At 55.8% G+C, this 19,118-nt stretch overlaps 1 protein-coding gene across 1 annotated transcript; it reads right to left on the bottom strand.

The window, feature by feature from the left end:
• Nucleotides 1-1,457: 1,457 nt before the first annotated feature.
• LOC116944694 (uncharacterized) lies at nucleotides 1,458-18,836 on the bottom strand. The gene is made up of 16 exons (XM_032958474.2): nucleotides 18,745-18,836; nucleotides 17,311-17,487; nucleotides 10,984-11,082; nucleotides 10,691-10,809; nucleotides 9,879-10,066; nucleotides 7,925-8,144; nucleotides 7,531-7,664; nucleotides 6,786-6,918; nucleotides 6,202-6,342; nucleotides 5,880-5,972; nucleotides 5,416-5,510; nucleotides 5,074-5,215; nucleotides 3,689-3,826; nucleotides 3,381-3,509; nucleotides 2,686-2,944; nucleotides 1,458-2,238 (listed from the first exon to the last, which is right to left on the bottom strand). The coding sequence occupies exons 2-16, from the start codon at nucleotides 17,484-17,486 to the stop codon at nucleotides 2,226-2,228; spliced, it is 2,079 nt and encodes a 692-aa protein (XP_032814365.1). The 5' UTR covers nucleotide 17,487; nucleotides 18,745-18,836; the 3' UTR covers nucleotides 1,458-2,225.
• Between the last annotated feature and the right edge of the window lie 282 nt (nucleotides 18,837-19,118).

The following is a 19,118-nucleotide window of genomic DNA, read 5'->3' as shown; positions in this document are numbered from 1 at the left end:
CCTCCTTTGCCAGTACCAAAATTTGAGAATAGGTTTTCCCCTTTTTTCTGGCAACAAAATGGGTGTTAAGATGTTAAAACACAAAATTGAAACCTTTTACAAGGAATCATGTCTGCATTAACCACAATACTTGTGGTCAGAATGCAAACAAAATAAATACTCTGATAATATATGCATTGTCTTTGAAACTGATTGGTTCAAAGACAATGCATATATTATACTGTATGTCTTTTGGCGTCCTCTGGTCTAACACCGTTTGAGACGAGGCTCGAAAGAAATCTGTTTCTGGTGTGGAAGGAGATTCACGAAATTTACATACGGCCAGCCGAGGAAGATGACTCTTCTTCATCGGCTGGTACCAGGTACGGAAAACGAGTAGGTCTGGCTGAGTGAGTAAATAGACAGTGGTGGGAAGGGCTCTTTTCTAGCTCGAATGTTCTCGGGCCGCCCCAGCAAAATCATAGTAACCACATTGGTTTGAGTTTGTTGTTAAATAAAACCAGTTAGAAAGATTGTCGTGTGATGTCCATGGTCTTGAAGAGTGTGTGCATCTCGATACCGCCGTTACGTGCTCCTTACCTCGGGTATTCGTACGGCTCGCTCTCCCCGGTGTGGGGATAGTTGGTGGTACACTGGTGAACACGCCGTGTTCGTCTGTGCGAGGGGAGGAGCGGTGCTGTGGGTAGCTCTGTGTGGGAGTGTGCATGGGCATCCTCACTCAGTGCCTCAACGCACGTCGAGACGGACGCCGATAAGTTCATCCCGAGCAGCAGCCCCAGTCGGCCAGCTTGTCTTTGCGAGACGACGTGAACAGGGGGGCGCCGGGTGAACAAGAGGGAAGAGGAGAGAGAGTGGCGTCTCACTCTCCCCGTGAGGTCGACGGGGTGGACGTCGAGCCCCACAGCATCTGCCAGTCATCTCAGTGAACCCACGGCACCTGAGTCTGTGCCGTGACCTCTCCTACGAACGAGCATGACACTTGACGTGGCCCTAAAGTGCACATAGCCTGGCACAAGCGCCGTGGTTATGTTGCCGGCAATGAGTGGCGAATAGCGGTTGTGTTTGTTGAACTTCTTTCACACAGTACGTAGCCATACCATCCCCGTATAGGCGTACACACACACATCACTGCAGTAACTGGCACATCTGCTGCATAGGCCAATGATACAATCAATAGGCCAGGGCTCTGGGTTATTCTTTGTGCTTTTGGAGACCCTGAGCACTGCTCATGATGGCGGGCAGGCCCAGGTAAAGCTATGAGTTGGAGCCATTTTCTATTCACTTTGGGGTGCGATAGCAATGTCCTCTGGCCCTACACTAACAAGTTTGAGAAACTTTCGATGGATATACTGGAGGAATTTCCATCTGATACACACCACACGCGATACACACCACACGCGGCACACACAAACACGTGGCACACACAAAGTGTATTAGAAGAAGACGCAGATTCTGTATTTTGTTCCCAGTACTTTTACTGTTCCCAGCACCAAGCAAAAGCCGGGGTGGCGTCCTCAGCCCCGCAGACAGAAGCGGGCAGCTACACGGGACCAGCGCAGTGTGCGATGCCCAGCGGTCCAGGGCGCGGTGTGCACGTGGTTTGCGCGTGATGTGCACGTGGTTTGCACGTGGTGCGTGCGAGGTGGTGAACACCGTGTTGTGTGCGAGCTGTCTGCTCTGCGCGTGATCGGAGTGCGCTGGTGGTTTGTGTGGGTTGGTGTTGGGTGTTGTTGATGTTCACTGGTGGGGAAGGTTGTTGCAGTGGTGGTGTGTGAAGTGGTCGTGTCGCGGTTAGCGCGCTATGCTACAAACCCGACTTACACGGGTTCGATTCCACTTCCGGCCAACAACAGTGAAGATTGTTTGAACCGGTCCTGGGTCTCCCCTAGGTCAAATCAGCCTCAATTGAGTACCTGGTGCAGTGTGTAAACATCGCCACTTAGGTGTGGTACTGGCCACCCACCCACTCGTGTGCTGTTCCGGCCTTCATAGGGGCTCGCAAACAGCAATTGTCCCAACAGTCTGTTAAAGCTATACGGGGGATGTTTGTCTTTGTTTGATGCTCACTGATGGTGGTGGGTGGTGGTTTTAGTGGTGGTGTGGGATGGCGGTGGATGTGGAGCAATAGGTGTTCACTGGGCGTGTGGGTGTGTCAGGGTTCTCTGGGTGTGCAGCAGCAGCAGGTGTGTCAGTTGCTGTAGTCCGTGTGGGCAGCTCTTTCAGCTTTAAGCACTCAACCTGAAACAAAAACCGCACCACACACAGGGTAGAGTTGGTGGTTGAGCGCGTATGGTCAGCATGCGGTGGTTTGTGACTGTTGTAGTGGTGACGTTAGCAGTGTGAAGTGTGCCATTGAGCGGGGCGCGTGGTCATGTTGTAGTTGGGTAGTGGCGTCTGAGCTGGTGGTCGTGGTGTGCGACACATGGTGTTTGTGGTTGGGTTGTGGTTGTTGGAGCGGTCGAGTGGTTGACAGTACTGTCGAACGGGTGAGCGGGTAGTTGATGGAGGAACGGGTGAGTGGGTGGTTGATGAAGGAGCAGATCAGCATGTGGTTGACGGACGACCAATTGAGCGTTTGGTTGACGGAGCAGCGGGTGAGCTGGTGATTCATGGAGGAGCAGGTGAGTGGGTGAGCTGACCACGGAGGCTCAGTGGCACTGACACCCCTCAGGCTGCTTCCCCCACCAGGAGGAGGCTCCTCCCTCCAGTGGAACCCAGCGGCAGTCACACTTGCGGCTCCACATGCGTCCCCCGGCGTAGGCCACGGGCCCCCCGGCGTAGGGCCCCCCAGCGTGGGGTTCTCCAGAGTAGGGGCCCACGTTATAGGGACCGCTGACCCCCAGCTCAGCTAGGCTGGGCGCGGGGCCCCAGGGACCCTGAGCCAGGGCACCATACGGGACCCCCACGGGGTTGAAGGGGGCCCAGTCGGAGGCGGCGCGGGCATCTACAGGGAGAAACGAGAACGTGGCAGAGGAGAACGTGGGGGTGCGGTGAGCGTGTGTGCTGTGGCGAGTGTTTGGGAGCAGTAGTGTAGCAGTTAGCACGCTGTGCTACGAACCCGGCGACTCAAGTTGGATTCTCGCTCACTGCCAACACCAGTGACGAATATCTGAACTGGTCCTTGGACTCCCCTAGGTCGACTCAGCCTCAAATGAATACTTGGTGCGGTATGTAAATATCACCATTGGGGAGACAAAGGTGGCCGGGCGTGGTGTTGGGCACCCACCCCCTGTTAACGAGTAGGTGCTACTCGCTAGCAACACTTGCCCCAAAAGTCTGTTAAGGCTACACGGGGGATCTTTGTCTTTGTCTGTATGACTGTGTGTGACAATGTGGAGGAGGAGACTGCGGTGAGTGTGTGCTGTGGTGAGTGCCCTCACTCTGCACGTAGACGGTGCGGTATCTGTCCACGGCGTGCTCGATGGCGGCGAGGGAGGCTTGGATGTTGGCCGGGGAGTTGATGACAAAGCCGGCGCCAGTGGTCGGGGCGGTCATGGGGTGCCCTTCTCCTGGACGGGGGGAGGGACACGGTGGGGGGGGGGGGCACGGGGTGGGGGGGTGAGGTGTGTGTCGCACGCTCGCACACAAGAGTGCCGGGTGACACCAGCGTCCTTTACGGTCGCTCAACCCAGACGCTGCAATCCCTTGACCATGACCTTTGAGCCGCGACCCCTAACCACGATCTCACCGTCGACCAGGCTGGGCGTGGGCGCTCCGTCGAGCAGCTTCCAGTCACGCAGCGCAGAGAGCCAGCCGTCCACGGGGCTGCCCAGCTCCACCTGCAGCGGCACCACCGCCTTGCCGAACATCCGCGCGAACGAGTACTCTGAGAAAGGGGGGGGGGCGATAAGAGAAAGGGGGGCAGCAGTGTCAACAGAGAGGGAGAGGGCAGATGACGAGGCGTGGCCGGGAGTCAGAGCCATTCCCTGTTCACCTTGGGGTGAGACAGGGATGTCCTCTGGGCTCCCACATTATTCAACATCATCTTTGAGCACGTAGTTGGAGAAGCTTTCCATGACTGTATCAGAGGCATTTCCATCTGCTACAGATACAATGGGAAGCTGATCGATACTCGGATGCGGTCAAGAGATGGCTCTCTATTGGTCAACCATGCTGATGATCTGGTAATTTCTGCTCACTGAGAAGGTGTTGAAGACTCTGCTGCTGAACCTGGAGCATGCCACAATCAGGTCCACGGAAGCAAAGCACCATCCCCTTAACTCGCAATGAGCAATGGGGCAGTTGTGAAGAGAGTGGACAAGTTTATGTACCTGGGCAGTGTGCCTATGACCAACTCTGGTTCAGCAGCAGAGGCATTAGATTTTCATGAGCTGCGTAATGTTGTTTGGAAGCTACCTGGTCATCACTCTATACGAAGCTTTGGGTCTTCTCAGGCACCATTATGCCCTCCCTTCTGTATGGTTACGAAATGTGGAGCCCTTCAAAGGAACATCTGTGCTGGTTCCATACATTCAGGCTGGCCTGCCTACGATCCATCCTAGGTTTAACCAGGCTGAATTATGTGAAAGATCTGGATACAGTCTCATCAGCTCCTCCAGTACGTGAAGCTTTGTTGGCTGAGTCATGTAGCCTACATGCCCAGCCACCGCTTGCCCAAGCAGCTTCTGTTTGGTCAAATAGAGGGGGCTTAATGGGTGTGGCATGGGCTGGAGAAGAGATGGACTGATGCAGTACAGGAGGATTTGGAGCTGAGTGGACTTGCCGATGACTGATACTAGCGGTGTTAAGATCAGCCTCTCTGGAGGAGGCTATTAGGCAGTTAGAGGCAGTTGCCCTCCTACAACAGTGGAAGGTAGAAGAGCGACGCTGACAACAATGAGTAGAGCGCCGGGTGGCTAAAATACTTTCTAGTAGAGGGCACAGTAGAGGGGTACAGGTGGTGCATCTGCCAGTCTTCTCAGTCAACCCATGGCCCCTGAGTTTCCCGTGACCTCCTGTCAGCAGTGAGGCTTGCACACCTTACGTGGTAGTGTTAAAGGGCAATCGGCTTGGCACGTCGAGCACCGTGGCGACATCGCTGTTGCTGGTGGGATGAGTGCGTGAAAAGCTCACCAGTACGGCACCGTGGGTTGTCCTGGTAGGCGTTGGTGGCCGTCACGAAGACGACGCCGGCCGCCTCAATGGCTGCGAGCGTCTGGTCCAGGGAGTGCGGACTCAGGGGCTCCGTGTTCATCCACACTCGCACGCCGCGCGTCTGGGCCCACAGGGGTACGCGGTGAATGCACGGAAGACAAGGGACACGCAGGTGAAGTGGGAGACACGGAAGAGGGGAGAGGCAAATGAGGCAGGAGCCACAGGAGACAAGAGACACGGGTGAGGCGGGAGACACAGGAGGCGATGAGGCGGCCCGTATCCCTCGCCGCGTGGCCACTCACCCTTGCGTGCGAGCCTCACCTGCAGCTTGTCGCGCAGGGCGGTCGCCGTGGCGACGTGGACGCCGTCGTGGCTGATCACCACCCCTCCCTCACGAGCCGCGTACACGGGGAACACTGCACAGCCACCGAGAGAGCAGGTCCAGGGTCATTCTATGTCTGGTGAGGTGTGTGGTGAGGTATATGGTGGGTTCGATTCCCGTTCAAGGCCAACACTAGTGAGGATAATTTGTATCGGTCCTGGGCCTCCCCTAGGTCGACTCAGCCTCAAATAAGTCCCTGATGCAGTGTGTAAAACATCACCACTGGGGAGACAAAGGCGGCCGGGCGTGGTGTTGGCTACCCACCCCCTCGTGTGCCGTGTCGGCCTTCATAAGTGCTCGCTAACAGCACTTACCCCAACAGTCTGTAAGGCTATACGAGTGATCTTTGCATCGTGGTGGTGTGGATTTGGTATGGCTTTGCTGCAGCGGTGCGGCTTCTCACCGTGTGGGAACGTCTCCCACTCGGTCCACGCTTTGCCAAGCCGCACCTCCTGACCTGACTCCGCTACCCATAATGCACCAGGGCCAGCTCCACCTGTGGGGGGAGGGGCAGCACCACAGAGTCCACAGTGAGATTTTGATGAGAGAATGAGAGTGGCGAGTGAGTGCGAGGGAGAGTTGTACCAGGCTGCGTGCCCTCGCGAGACAGCACGTGTGAGTGAGAGTGAATGAGAGTGAGTGAGGAGTGCGAGTGAGAGGGTGCGAGAGTGAGTGAGAGGGTGCGAGAGTGAGTGAGAGGGTGCGAGTGCGAGGGAGAGTTGTACCAGGCTGCGTGCCCTCGCGAGACAGCACGTATCGTGGAGACTTCTCAGTGAGGAGGAGGAGACCGATGCCGCGCGCGGCCCCCGCCAGCCAGGGCGAACCTCCTCTCAGCAGCACGGACAGCTCCCTCGCCAGCTCCTCATCTCCACCACCACCACCATCGTCACAGCATCATCATCACCACAACATCACCACAACATTACCACAACATCATCGTCACATAATCATTGCATCATCATCACAACATATCATCGTCACATCATCATCACAACATCATCACATCATCACAACAACATCAACGGATGCGGTTCCCGCAGTGTAGTGTGGTTTCCACAGTGCGGTCCATTTCCTGTAGTGCGGTGTGGTGTGGTGTGTGCTGCAGTGTGGTTTGTGGTATGGTGCACTTTTGGTATGGTTTGTGGTGTGGTGCGGTGTGGTATGGTGTGTGGTGTGGTGGGGTGTAGTTCCCGTGATGCAGTGTGGTATGGTGTGCGGTGTGGTATGGTGTGCAGTGTGGTGTGTGTTATGGTGTGCGGTGTGGTGTGGTATGGTTCCCGCGGTGTGGTGCGGTGTGGTGGAAGCGCACCATTGCGCATGGCGTTGCGCAGGCCGGGGTGGAAGGCGAGGTGCCACACGAGGGTGGTGGCGGCGCGCCGCTCCTCCTCACGTCCACGGCGCAGAACCTGCACCGCCAGCGGCACCGCGCCCGCCTCCAACAGCTACGCACCGCACACATCACACCACATGCACCACACCGCATGCACCACACCAACCACACACCACACCGCACGCACCACACCGCACCACATACACCACACGCCCCACCCCGCACCACACCACACCATACCACAGAAGCAGGGCGCATCGTCTCAGGTTAAGTAGGGTTACTTACTCCTGTACTCTCCCTACGCATGCATGCACAACAACAACCGCCATTGGCCACTAAGTGGCGGTGACGTCACCACGACGCTTGTGCCAGGCTATGTGCATGCACACACATACACGCACACACACACGTACATGCACGCACGCACGTACACGCGTGTGTCTATGGTAGTGTAGTGGTTAGCGTGCTGCTCTACAAACCCAGCCAGCCGAGTTAAATTTCCCATCACGGCCACCAACACCAGTGACGATTAACTCAACTAATCCCGAGTGCCTGATGCGGTATGTAAACATCGCCACTAGGGAGACAACGGTGGCTGATCGTGGTGCTGGCTGCCCACCCGTGCCGGCCTTCATAGGTGCTGCCACTCGCCAACGGCACTTGCCACCAAAAGTCTGTAATGGCTAGATGGGGGATCTTTGTCCTTGTGTAGGCATGAGTGTACCGGCGTGGCGCAGGCATTCAGGCGGGCGAGGTGAGCGAGGGTGGTGAGGATCTCCAGGAGGCTGTGCCCCTCGTACTCCAGCAGGACGGTGTTGAGCGCTGCACGCAGCCAGCTCACCGTGGAGGCCAGGTGTCCTGCACCGCACACACATCGCTCACCGCTCACCACACCGCTCCCCACTCGAGCACATCGCTCACCGCTCACCACTCACCACACCGCTCATCACTCAAGACATCGCTCGCAATACCAATCACTGCTCACCGCTCACGACACCTCCTATTCCACCCCTATTCCTCTCACCCTTCTCCCACACTCCATCCAAATCACTCCTCCCCCTCTCACCCCTCCCTCTGTCCCCCCCATCCCTTCTACCCCTCCCTGAGTGGCGTCTCACCCGACTTGACGGCGTGCTCATCGGCTGTGTTCTCGCTGAGCGCCAGGCAGGCGGTGAGCGTGGCCCCGACGCGCATGTGCGCGTTTTTTAGGGCGAGCAGCGCGCCCAGCGATGCGCGCGCCTCCTCCGTGCGCAGCAACGCGCGGTTCTGCCGCTCAGTGGCCACGTGCCACAGCGACATGATCGCCAGCCGCGAGATCAGCAGCTGAGCGAACGCCGTCTGTCACACCACACCACGCCACAGCACGCCACACGCACCACGCCAAAACCACGCCACACGCATCATGCCACAGCACGCCACACGCATCATGCCACACCACACGCACCACGCCACACGCACCACGCCACTCGCACCACGCCATACCACGCCATACCACGCTATACCACGCCACACGCATCTTGCTTGCGTCACGACTTATGAGGCGCCGACGAGCAACCGCCGACGAGTGGGAAGGCAGCAGCAGCAGTAGCCACCCGGCGCGACCAACGATCGCCCAAGCTCTGCAATCCTCTACATAATAATAATATGCGAAGATACATTTTTCCTGTAATACTGCCCTCTGGTTGGTTGGTCGTGACGTCACGCACTCCAACCAATCAGCGCGTGTAACGGGACTCCTTCACATAATTTATACTTTAGCACGATCGCGCAGGCTGGGTGGCTGCTTGCTGAGCGTTCCGTCACGTATACATGCCCTGCAAACGTGATGATACAAACTTCTGATAACACTCTGTAATAAAAAAATGTTGTTCCTGGTAAGTAAGTGTTATTTCCTAATTGCTTATTCCCCACAAACTTTGCTTTTGTGACCAGGACAGTGATATTTTGAAATTTACCTATTTTCCAGAACATTCCAGATAGATTAAGTGCTGAGTAAACTTGGAGTAACGTCTAGAACATTCTAGAACTTTGCAGTAATATAAATAGTAGTATAAATACAGGGGCCTTAAGCCCACCAGTTTAGTTCCAGCTGCCTAAGTGGATACATATCTGCATTTTTTAGAGATGACATCAAGAGGCTGCAAGCATCCGGCAGACGCATTTTGCTATGTATTATTATAATAAAATAAAGGTGGCTATGCAATAATTAATAATCCTGTTCTGAAAATGCAAAATTATTTGCAACTCGCCGTCATCTACGGCCCGTTAATTCGTCCAACTGGTGATCGTAGGTCGAGACACTCATTAGACGAAAGATCCACTCAAGACAACACGGAGATAACAAATTCCGTGCTAAATCTGTTTCAACACAACTTGCAGATGCATACTCGCACTGGCGAAGCAAACTGCCACACTTTTTGGTTTGGCAGAGGATGGTTTGGCGGAGGACAGCTGTAATCCTAACAACACCGCCGGGAGTGTGTGCGCGTTGAGAGTGTGTGTGTACGTGTCTTGTGTGTTTGTGTGTCAGGAGCGATAGTGTCGCGGTTAGTGCGCTGCGCTACGAACCCGGCGCCCCAAGTTCTATTCCTCCTTACACTCAACCCTAGTGACAATTATCTAAACCGGTCCTGGGCCTCCCCGAGGTCGACTCAGCCTAAAATTACTACCTAATACGGTGTGTAGTAAACATCGCCACGAGGGATATAAAAGTGGTCAGGCGTGGTGCTGGCCACCCACCCTCTTGTGTGCCGTGCCAGCCTTCAGATGTGCTGCTCGCAAACAGCACTTGCCCCAACAGTCTGTTAAGGCTATACGGAGGATCTTTGTCTTTGCGCATGTGAGATTGTAAGAGTTTACTGATGAGTCGCGCTCTGCTCTTCATCATAAAGTCCCGCGGAAGTTCCGTGGGTTCCTGCGAGGGTCGAGCGTGGGTGACGAGGTGACAGCGGGAGGCCATGCCGAGGGGTGACGAGGAGGGGGCGAGGAGTAATGAGGAGGGGGCGATGGGTGACGAGGAGGGGGCGAGGCCTAATGAGGAGGGGGCGAGGGGTGACGAGGAGTGGGCAGCACCTCATCATCGATGGAGTCCTTCACTGCGGAGAGGTTGCCCAGCAGGATCTGCACTCCGCCGGCGCGGCCCAGCGCCTCACGGAAGTCGGCGCTCAGCTGTGAGGCGTGCAGCACGAGGCGCAGCGTGGAGCCCCCCACGAACTCCAGCCCCTCGGCGTCCAGGCCCGAGAGGACCTTCATCAGAACCCCTGCACATCGCCAACATCGTCAACATCCACATCGTCAATATCATCATCAACATCATTATCGTCAACATCATCATCCACATCGCCAACATCATTGTCATCATCGTCATCCACATCATCAAAAACGTCATTATTATCCACATTACCAACATTGTCATCATCATCAACATCGTCAATATCATCATCAACATCATCATCATCATCATCCACCTCGTCAACATTGTCATCATCACCAGCCCCGTGAGGATCTCTCCCTCGCGCCTGTACGAATCACGGTGTGGTGAGCATGGTATGGTGTGGGTTGTTAACGAGTGCGCGATAAGCGGTGCGGTCAGTGTGTGGTGAGTAAGTGGTGAGCGTGGTATGGTGTGGGTTGTTGGCGAGTGAGTGGCGAGTGCACGGTGAGTGGCGAGTGCGCGGTGAGTGGTGAGTGCGCGGTGAGTGCGCGGTGAGTGGCGAGTGCGCGGTGAGTGGTGAGTGCGCGGTGAGTGCGCGGTGAGTGGTGAGTGCGCGGTGAGTGCGCGGTGAGTGGCGAGTGCGCGGTGAGTGGTGAGTGCGCGGTGAGTGCGCGGTGAGTGGTGAGTGCGCGGTGAGTGCGCGGTGAGTGGCGAGTGGTGCGCTGCTCACCCGCCCAGCCCTGTGCAGTGAGTGAGTTCACCAGCTGGACTCGCCCACCCAACGTGCTGCACTGCGTGAGGGAGGTAGACAGCTCCCGCAACGACCCCACGACCTCCAGGCTGGTATAGCTGCACAACAACAACAACATCAACAAAGATCCCCTGTGGCTGCAAAACAACATCAACAACAAATACAAAGATCCCTCGTGTAGCCTGAATAGGATGTTGGAGCAAGTGCTGTTAGCGAGCAGTACCGATGTGAGTAGTAGTGGTGAGGAATGGTGGTGGTGAGGAGCCACTCACTTGTCGCTCGCCTTGATCTTGCCCAGGAGTTGCTGCGCTGTGCCCTGCACCTTCATCGTCTGCTCCAGACTCATAGAGCCCAGCCCCATGGCGGACGAGCTGGGATGCCAGGTCAAACAGGGAGACACAGCGGGACACGTGGGGACATGGGTAGGAGGCGCGTGGGGACGTGGGTAGCCGAGTGGACAGACCTGGCAGACACCGGTGAACTGCCAGCTGAGACCATCAACTTGCTGCACGTGGGGGAGCTGGAATATCAACTCGGTCTGAGTTCATGCGCTCCCAGAAGGCCGTGCGTGTGTGTGATGGAATGTGTGGGGTCTGGTTTGCTCAGAGCGTGCGTCGCTCTCATCAGAATAATGGGTGCGGAACGTTTCCTCGGGCCAGCACTGCCGTGTGTTCTCACTCGGAGGCTCTTTGTAGATGTATTTTTTCATTTTCTGAATTTTTTCCTTTTTTTACTTACTCCTAACAAAATGTACTCTAGGACAAAGAGCGCTCTAGCGAATTCAGCGGTCTCCAGAGGTCACGGCTAAGCGAGGTTTGCCTGTACACTGCGCCCTCATCTAGAGGGGCAAAGATGTGTGGGGGAGGAGGAGGAGTTGCCTGCTGGCCGACTCTCACCGCTTCTAGGGGAGGGTCAGAGTGAGGTTGTGGTTACCCGGGACAACCCGGTCCGTTACCATGGTAACGGTAGAGACAGCCGCTCTTCTCACGGTCCTCCCATACTCGGAGGAGCCACGGCCACAAGGAAACCGCTTTTAACATAATCATAGTATGCCGAAGGGACTATGTATCGTGAGGTTGATTGCTTTGTTTGTTAATATTCTCCAGGATGTGAAGAATATTCTGACGAAATAATTACAGACCGAAACATAAAGACCTAAACAGGAAGACTTCTTCAAAATGATGGCACATCACCTGATGATGCTGGTTGTAAATACCAGCGAAACGTCACGATACTCGAATTGTAAATGTTGTAGTGGGTTTACTCTCCAACACACAACCGGTGTGCTGAACTAGTAACTAATTATTCTTTGTTTTTTTCGGTAAAGTCACGTAGAAATAAGAAATAATAAAATTAAATTACATAATAGTGTAAAGGAGTTCCCGACGACTCACTCGGAGGCTAAGGTAAGGTAAGGGCTTCCGCCAAGGTTTTATTACAAATCTTTAACAATACACAGGGGTGAACAACTCCCCAGGGGTTAGGGGAGTCCCGGGCTAGGTCCCGACACAGCCGGCTGCCCTGTGCTGTCTCCTCTGCCCCGGCCGTGGGATCAGCCAACACGGCCGAGCGAGGAGCACAGCCACGTCTAGCCTGGCACTGTGCTCTCTCCTATCCCTACCCTCTTGCCCCTGGCTCCCCGTTCCACCCTTCTCAGACCCTACTCTCCAGCTACGACCCCGCTTACGTCACGGGGTCCCCCTTTTATCCTTGAGGAGCCGTGACGTCACTCTGCTGCCCCGAGCGCATGACGTCACGTCATCGCCCTGGACAGCACAAGTGACGCCACTTCCCCATTCTACTCCTCTACAATAGTTTGCGACGTTTCGATTGCAACACAAGCAATCATCATCAGGTACAGAAGAGCTAAATTTACGAGAGAGAGAGAAGATACACAACGGCAGATATATACAGACACAGATACAACAGGGGATACAGAGAGAGAAACGTGGGAGCACACTAAATCAAACAGGGTTTAACAAAATTTGGAAACCATATAACGCAACACAGACGGTCGGTCAAAACACAATTAACGCAAGGTCTTGTTGATTACGTTATTTCAAAGATTGCTAAATTGCAAGTTAAGTGTGAAATAAAAAAACTACAGACCGCATACACATATATAGACATCCAAGCAGAACGAGTTAGCACAGAGACACATGGAGAGAGACAAGCACACAGTGAAGCATCATCTCTGAGAGACACACAGAGACTCGGGAGACAGAGACACACGGAGACTCGGGAGACAGAGACACACAGAGACTCGGGAGACACAGACACACGGAGACTCGGGAGACACCGAGACACACGGAGACTTGGGAGACAGAGACACACGTAGACTCTGGAGACACAGACACACGGAGACTCGGGAGACACAGAGACACACAGAGACTCGGGAGACACAGAGACACACAGAGACTCGGGAGACACAGACACACAGAGACTCGGGAGACACAGAGACCCACAGAGACTCGGGAGACAGAGACACACGGAGACTCGGGAGACACAGAGACACACAGAGACTCGGGAGACACAGAGACACGGAGACTCGGGAGACACAGAGGCACACAGAGACTCAGGAGACACAGACACACAGAGACTCGGGAGACACAGACACACAGAGACTCGGGAGACAGAGACACACGGAGACTCGGGGGACACAGAGACACACGGAGACTCGGGAGACAGATACACACGGAGACTCGGGAGACAGATAACACAGAGACTCGGGAGACACAGAGACACACAGACTCGGGAGAGACAGAGACACACAGAGACTCGGGAGACACAGAGACACGGAGACTCGGGAGACACAGACACACACAGAGACTCGGGAGACATAGACACACAGAGACTCGGGAGACAGAGACACACGGAGACTCGGGAGACACAGAGACACACGGAGACTCGGGAGACAGACACACAGAGACTCGGGAGACAGAGACACACGGAGACTCGGGAGACAGACACACACAGAGACTCGGGAGACACAGAGACACAGAGACTCGGGAGACACAGACACACGGAGACTCGGGAGACACAGAGACACAGAGACTCGGGAGACACAGACACACAGAGACTCGGGAGACACACAGAGACTCGGGAGACACATAGACACACGGAGACTCGGGAGACACAGACACACGGAGACTCGGGAGACAGAGACACACGGAGACTCGGGAGACAGAGACACACAGAGACTCGGGAGACAGACACACGGAGACTCGGGAGACATAGACACGCGGAAACTCGGGAGACAGAGACACACGGAGACTCGGGAGACACAGAGACACACAGAGACTCGGGAGACAGAGACACACGGAGACTCAGGAGACACAGAGACACACAGAGACTCGGGAGACAGAGACACACGGAGACTCGGGAGACACAGAGACACACAGACTCGGGAGACACAGACACACGGAGACTCGGGAGACACAGAGACACACAGAGACTCGGGAGACAGAGAGACACACGGAGACTCGGGAGACACAGACACACGGAGACTCGGGAGTTAGAGACACACGGAGACTCGGGAGATACGGAGACTCGGGAGACAGAGACACACGGAGACTCGGGAGACACAGACACACGGAGACTCGGGAGACACAGAGACACACGGAGACTCGGGAGACAGAGACACACAGAGACTCGGGAGACACAGACACACAGAGACTCGGGAGACACACAGAAACTCGGGAGACACATAGACACACGGAGACTCGGGAGTTAGAGACACACGGAGACTCGGGAGACACAGACACACGGAGACTCGGGAGACAGAGACACACGGAGACTCGGGAGACAGAGACACACAGAGACTCGGGAGACAGACACACGGAGACTCGGGAGACACAGACACAAGGAGACTCGGGAGACAGAGACACACAGAGACTCGGGAGACACAGAGACACACAGAGACTCGGGAGACAGAGACACACGGAGACTCAGGAGACAGAGACACTCAGAGACTCGGGAGACAGAGACACACGGAGACTCGGGAGACACAGAGACACACAGACTCGGGAGACACAGACACACGGAGACTCGGGAGACACAGAGACACACAGAGACTCGGGAGACAGAGAGACACACGGAGACTCGGGAGACACAGACACACGGAGACTCGGGAGACAGAGACACACGGAGACTCGGGAGACACAGACACACAGAGACTCGGGAGTTAGAGACACACGGAGACTCGGGAGACACAGACACACGGAGACTCGGGAGACACAGACACACGGAGACTCGGGAGACAGAGACACACGGAGACTCGGGAGACACAGACACACGGAGACTCGGGAGTTAGAGACACACGGAGACTAGGGAGACACAGAGACACACGGAGACTCGGGAGACAGAGACACACGGAGACTCGGGAGACAGAGACACACGGAGACTCGGGAGACACAGACACACAGAGACTCGGGAGTTAGAGACACACGGAGACTCGGGAGACACAGACACACGGAGACTCGGGAGTTAGAGACACACGGAGACTCGGGAGACACAGACACACGGAGACCCGAGAGACAGAGACACACGGAGACTTGGGAGACAGAGACACACGGAGACTTGGGAGACAGAGACACGGAGACTCGGGAGACAGAGACACACAGAGACTCGGGAGACAGAGACACACGGAGACTCGAGGGACACAGAGACACACGGAGACTCGGGAGACAGAGACACACAGAGACTCGAGAGACGCAGAGACACACGGATACTCGGGAGACAGAGACACGGAGACTCGGGAGACACAGAGACACACAGAGACTCGGGAGACACAGACACACAGAGACTCGGGAGACAGAGACACACGGAGACTCGGGAGACAGAGACACACAGAGACTCGGGAGACAGAGACACACGGAGACTCGGGAGACACAGAGACACACAGAGACTCGGGAGACACAGAGACACACGGAGACTCGGGAGACAGAGACACACGGAGACTCGGGAGACAGACACACACGGAGACTCTGGAGACACAGGGACACACGGAGACACACAGAGACTCGGGAGACAGACACACACACAGACTCGGGAGACAGACACACACAGAGACTCGGGAGACACAGAGACACACGGAGACTCGGGAGACAGACACACAGAGACTCGGGAGACAGAGACACACAGAGACTCGGGAGACAGAGACACACAGAGACTCGGGAGAAAGAGACACACGGAGACTCGGGAGACACAGAGACACACGGAGACTCGGGAGACAGAGACACACGGAGACTCGGGACACAGAGACACACGGAGACTCGGGAGACACAGAGACACACGGAGACTCGGGAGACAGAGACACACGGAGACTCGGAAGACACAGAGACACACAGGGACTCGGGAGTTAGAGACACACGGAGACTCGGGAGACACAGACACACGGAGACTCGGGAGTTAGAGACACACGGAGACTCGGGAGACACAGACACACGGAGACCCGAGAGACAGAGACACACGGAGACTTGGGAGACAGAGACACACGGAGACTTGGGAGACAGAGACACGGAGACTCGGGAGACAGAGACACACAGAGACTCGGGAGACAGAGACACACGGAGACTCGAGGGACACAGAGACACACGGAGACTCGGGAGACAGAGACACACAGAGACTCGAGAGACGCAGAGACACACGGATACTCGGGAGACAGAGACACGGAGACTCGGGAGACACAGAGACACACAGAGACTCGGGAGACACAGACACACAGAGACTCGGGAGACAGAGACACACGGAGACTCGGGAGACAGAGACACACAGAGACTCGGGAGACAGAGACACACGGAGACCCGGGAGACACAGAGACACACAGAGACTCGGGAGACACAGAGACGCACGGAGACTCGGGAGACAGAGACACACGGAGACTCGGGAGACAGACACACACGGAGACTCTGGAGACACAGGGACACACGGAGACACACAGAGACTCGGGAGACAGACACACACACAGACTCGGGAGACAGACACACACAGAGACTCGGGAGACACAGAGACACACGGAGACTCGGGAGACAGACACACAGAGACTCGGGAGACAGAGACACACAGAGACTCGGGAGACAGAGACACACAGAGACTCGGGAGAAAGAGACACACGGAGACTCGGGAGACACAGAGACACACGGAGACTCGGGAGACAGAGACACACGGAGACTCGGGACACAGAGACACACGGAGACTCGGGAGACACAGAGACACACGGAGACTCGGGAGACAGAGACACACGGAGACTCGGAAGACACAGAGACACACAGGGACTCGGGAGACACAGAGACACACGGAGACTCGGGAGACACAGAGACACACGGAGACTCGGGAGACACAGAGACACACGGAGACTCGGGAGACAGAGACACACGGAGACTCGGAAGACACAGAGACACACAGGGACTCGGGAGACACAGAGACACACAGAGACTCGGGAGACACAGAGACACACGGAGACTCGGGAGACACAGAGACACACGGAGACTCGGAAGACACAGAGACACACGGAGACTCGGGAGACACAGAGACACACGGAGACTCGGGAGACACAGAGACACACCGAGACTCGGGAGACAAACCCCATCGCTGCTCACCTGGAGCTCGCGGCCCCGGAGCTGGAGGAGCCCGAGGCGGAGGAGGAGAAGCCAGAGGAGGAGGAGGAAGAGGAGAAGCTGGAGGAGGAGGAGCTGAACGAGGAGACGCCGGAGGAGGACACGGTGAACGAGCCGGCCGGGATAGCGCCGCCCTCCATCTTCAACATGTTTTGCATTCTGTGTGGGCGGGGAGGAGTTTGAGGAGGTGAGGAGGAGGTGAACAGCTCGGTGTGGCAGTAGTAGAGTGAAGAGGTGGTGGTGCATTCAGGATGTGCGGCGGGTAAGAGTGTGGGGTGGTGGTGAGGTGGGGAGGATCGGGTGGTCGTGGTGGATGCAGGTGACAGTGTCGGTAAGGAGGTGGTGGTCGTGGTGGTGGTGAAAAGTGGTTTATTATGGTGGTGGTGAGGATGAGAAGGTGGTGGTGAGTTTGCGGTGGAGGAGGTGGTGAGCTCAAGACGCATTCTCATCGCCAGGGTGTGGGGGTGTGGAACGGTGGCGCAATGGTTTGTGCACTGCGCTCATGAACCCTGGCTTCCCGTGCACGGCCACCATCAGTGGCGAGCAGTGGTGTCTCAACCGGCTCCGGCTCCTACCCGCCCCCCCCCCCCCTCGTGGTTCACCATCCCGCACTAACCAGCGCGGTGAAGTATGGTCAAACAACGGCCGCGGCGTGGAGAGGCTTTCATCCAGCAGTGGATTGTGTTCAACACCAATTAATGTTCACAACGCGTTGCGTCCGTGACCGCCACTGCTCACAGCGGGTTTGTAGCGGCCGCTCGTGGCTGCAGGAGCCCTGATGGGATATGCTCCCTGTCGCGAGGTCACCGACGCGACCACTGAGTGCGATCGACCACCGCGACGGCATTCTCACAACGCGGTACTCGTTTTAGCCTCCCCCCGCACAAGCCGCTGCTGATGGCACCGCTCCTCTCTCTTCGTAGAGAGCGCTTTTCGTTCCGCAAGGTGTGAGGCCAACTCAGGTACACCACAGATATTCTACACACGTTGTGAAGACGCTAATATAATACTAATTTAAACACGTAAGAGTGAGAAGTGGTAAAATAATTAAACGGTAAAATGATCACAAAATGCTGGAATAAAACTACCAGGCGAAATTATAGAAACAGGTCATAAGCCTTGAGTTGAAGATGGCGATGATGATGATGTTAGTGTTGTCTTGAGCAGTGATGATGGTGGTGGTGTGATTCAGGTTGGTGATGTGGACCGTGAGGATGCTGATGTCGACGATGATTATGATATTGATGGTGATAGCGATGTGCTGAGGGTTTCAGAGTTTCGATGGTGAGATCGATGGTGGTGATGATGGTGATGTCGATAGCGGAGGTGATGATGATGATGTTTGATATTTTAGACAGCAAGTGTGATGGCGATGATGATGATCGTCATGTTGCCAGTGATTTTTAGGAATCGCACCTGTGCTCGAGTTGGGGTCCTGGATCACCTGAATGGACCCAGGACGAGCCTCCTCTTATAGCGACCCAAGACTCCTCCTCTTCCACCCTCCCCTACAGTCCCCCCTTTGGCCAACCATACAGCCTCCCCTACAGCCTTGCCGACACCCCCCTTCCACTACAGCCTGATTCCGAAAGCCATCCCCTATGCCCCCCTCCCCTGTCGCATACCCCCCCCCCCGTAGCACATAAACATGCACACGTATTCACACAAAGACGAGACAAATATCCCCCGTATAGCCTTAACAGACTTTTGAGGTAGCACCGATATGGCGATGTTTTCACACCGCAGGTTCTGTACTCATTTGAGGTTGAGTCGATCCAGCGGAGGCCCAC

Source organism: Petromyzon marinus, chromosome 21 (genome assembly GCF_048934315.1).
Source record: "Petromyzon marinus isolate PM22_M1 ecotype Great Lakes invasive population chromosome 21, UKy_Petmar_22M1.pri1.0, whole genome shotgun sequence".
Taxonomy (NCBI): domain Eukaryota; kingdom Metazoa; phylum Chordata; class Hyperoartia; order Petromyzontiformes; family Petromyzontidae; genus Petromyzon; species Petromyzon marinus.
The sequence above is the reverse complement of the archived record's forward strand: the minus strand, read 5'-3'. Positions and strand labels throughout refer to the sequence as shown.

Coding starts and splice junctions, on each gene's coding strand:
- LOC116944694 (XM_032958474.2), bottom strand. CDS start 17,486: ATGCAAAACATGTTGAAGATGGAGGGCGGCGCTATCCCGGCCGGCTCG. Junction 8,145..9,878: donor AGGACTCCATCGATGATGAG/GTGCTGCCCACT, acceptor GTGGTGTGACAG/ACGGCGTTCGCTCAGCTGCT. Junction 2,945..3,380: donor CCGCACCGTCTACGTGCAGA/GTGAGGGCACTC, acceptor TTCTCCCTGTAG/ATGCCCGCGCCGCCTCCGAC.